Genomic DNA, 2,501 nt, shown 5'->3' on the forward strand with positions numbered 1-2,501 from the left:
ATCGCGACGGGGCGCCCGGGGCTCCCGGCTCCCGGCTCGGCCCTCGGCGGGGCAGGGCCGCGCTGCCTCCTCCCCTTGGCGGGGCCGAGCCGCTGCCGCCGCCGCTGCCGCCGCTGCCGCCGCTGCCCGCACCCTCCTCGGGGGTCCCGCAACTTCCCCCGGGGGAGGGTCCCAATCCTGCCCCAAGGGGTCCCGCACTCGCCCCGAGGGGTCCCGCACCCACCCAGGGGGTCCCGCTTCCTCCCCCGGGGGTCCCACGCCCACCCCACGGGGGTCCCACACCCTCCCCGGGGGTCCCACGCCCACCACGGGGGGTCCCCATCCTGCTCCAGGGTCCCGCACTTGCCCCAAGGGGTCTTGCACCCACCCAGGGGGGTCCCGCACCCACCCCGGGGGTCCCACACCTGCCCCAGGGAGGTCCCGCTCCCACCCCGGGGGTTCCCGCAGCCACCCCACGGGGGTCCCGCTTTCTCCCCCGGGGGTCTCACACTCTCCCCACAGGTCCCACACCCACCTGTGGGGGTCCCGCACCCTCCCCAGGGGTCCCACGCCCACCTGTGGGGGGGGTCCGCATCCCACCCTGGGGTCCTGCACTCACCCCAAGGGGTCCCACTGCCTCCCCTGGGGGGTCCCGATCCCACCCTGGGGTCCTGCACCTGCCCCAAGGTCCCACTGTCTCCCTGGGGGGGGGGTCCCGCACCCCCCTCGGGGGTCCCGCGCCCACCACGGGGGGTGTCTCCATCCCACCCTGGGGTCCTACACTCACCCCAAGGGGTCCCGCACCCTCCTCGGGGGTCCCACTCCCTCCCCCGGGGGGTCCCAATCCCGCTCCAGGGTCCTGCACTCTCCTCGGGGGTCACGCACCCACCACGGGTGGTCCTGCACCCACCCCCGGGGTCCCGCTCACCCCCCTGCTCCCACTTTCCTGTCCCTTGCAGCCTGCCCGGGGCTCCCGCCTGGCCGGCAGCATCCGACAGCTCTGGGAAACGCTGCCGGCCGCCTAAAAAAAAAAACCCTGGAGCGCTGCGGCCGCAGCCAGCCCTTTCCCAGCGCCGCCGCCCCCGGGGGGGTCACGCAAATCCCCRGCTGCATCGCGGAAGCGGGAGCAGCCCCGGCAATTTGTTGGACACGGGCCCTTTGCAAAGCGACGCCGTTGAGCCCTCCCGGAGCGGCTGCGGCACCGGGCCGCTCCAGCTGCGATTCCCTTTGGCTGTGGGTCCGGAGGCGGTCACCTGAGGCCGAAGGGGTTCGGGAAACCGCAGCCCCAACCGGAGCGCGGAGGGCGGAAGCGGCGCAAGCGAGCGAGCGCCCAAAGCAGGGACCGGGCAGCTCCGATGCCGGCTGACCATTTTTCAGGCCCCGCCGCGAGGATCCTTCGTGTTCCGGCGAGGCTGCCAGGATTCTCCGGCGGGCAGAGCCAGAATAAGCTGCTATTCGTAACGCCTTGGCTCCCGGCCCCGGGGGTAAATAACGGAGCACGACAGCGGCAGAAGATCCCAGCAACTCTCTTTATGTACAACCTGCCTACGCGCATGGCGAAGGACGCTTGAGGAAGAGGGACGGGGAGGAAGGGGAGCAGCCGCGGGATGTTTCGGCAACAGCCGTCCCCATTTATTTCCAGTCCCGGAGCTGTTCCCGCACCATCAGGCCCCGCAGTCGCCACGGGCGCAAGGAAGCAGCGACCCTGCAAAGCGGGAGCATCGCACGGTGACACCAGGTCTCCGCGGGAGCAGAGTCACCGCGCCGCCGTTCAAGCGCAACGTCTACGTGAAGGCACCCGGCTCCTCGCACGCTTGCGAGAAGGCGACGGCCTCATCGCCGGGGTTCGGCAAGCCGGGACGGGCCAGCACCGCGCCGCGAGCACCCCGGCTAGAGCGCCGGCTCCTCGGCRAAGACCAGGGTGCAATCGAAGACCTCCTGGAAGGAGTCGAGAAAGGGCTCGAGGACGTCGGCGACGGCCACGTGCCTGCCCAGCTCGCGGCTCAGCGACGTGACGCCTTTGCCCTCCAGGCCGCAGGGCACGATGTGCTCGAACCACGTCAGGTCCGTGCAGCAGTTGAGCGCCAGCCCGTGCGACGTGATGTAGTTGCCGCAGTGCACCCCTGCGGAGGCGGCGGCCGCCCGTCAGCACCCGCGCGGCGGCACCCGCTTCGGCCAGGGGAACACGTAAGCTGGAGCTGAGGGTGCAATGGGGGCCCTGGGGTGCAGGGTCCGGGGCTGCGGGTGCAGCGGGGGCCCTGGGGTGCAGGGTCCGGGGCTGCGGGTGCAATGGGRGCCCTGGGGTGCAGGGCTCGGYCCAGGACCTGGAAGCAGGCAGCAGGGCACCCGGGGAAGGGCGCAGGGCTCCAGGACTGAGTGCAAACCCCAGGTTAGGGTGCAAGGCTTCCGGGAATGGGTGCCCGCTCCGGGTCAGGGTGCAGGGCCCTGGGACTGGGTGCAARCCCCAGGCCAGGCTGCAGGGCCTGGGATCCCGGCCTCTCTCCGTGTGTTTCCCCCCCCCC

The 2,501-nt window shown here is 72.1% G+C and overlaps 1 protein-coding gene across 1 annotated transcript; it reads right to left on the reverse strand.

The window, feature by feature from the left end:
• Nucleotides 1-1,489: 1,489 nt before the first annotated feature.
• Nucleotides 1,490-2,124, reverse strand: LIPT2 (lipoyl(octanoyl) transferase 2; the record flags this gene model as incomplete). The annotated part of the gene is made up of 1 exon (XM_026079264.1): nucleotides 1,490-2,124. A coding segment is annotated over one exon (255 nt), but the record flags the coding sequence as incomplete, so codon positions are not given.
• Nucleotides 2,125-2,501: the final 377 nt, after the last annotated feature.

The sequence above is a fragment of the Apteryx rowi genome, unplaced genomic scaffold (genome assembly GCF_003343035.1).
Source record: "Apteryx rowi isolate R43461 unplaced genomic scaffold, aptRow1 scaffold_498, whole genome shotgun sequence".
Classification (NCBI taxonomy): domain Eukaryota; kingdom Metazoa; phylum Chordata; class Aves; order Apterygiformes; family Apterygidae; genus Apteryx; species Apteryx rowi.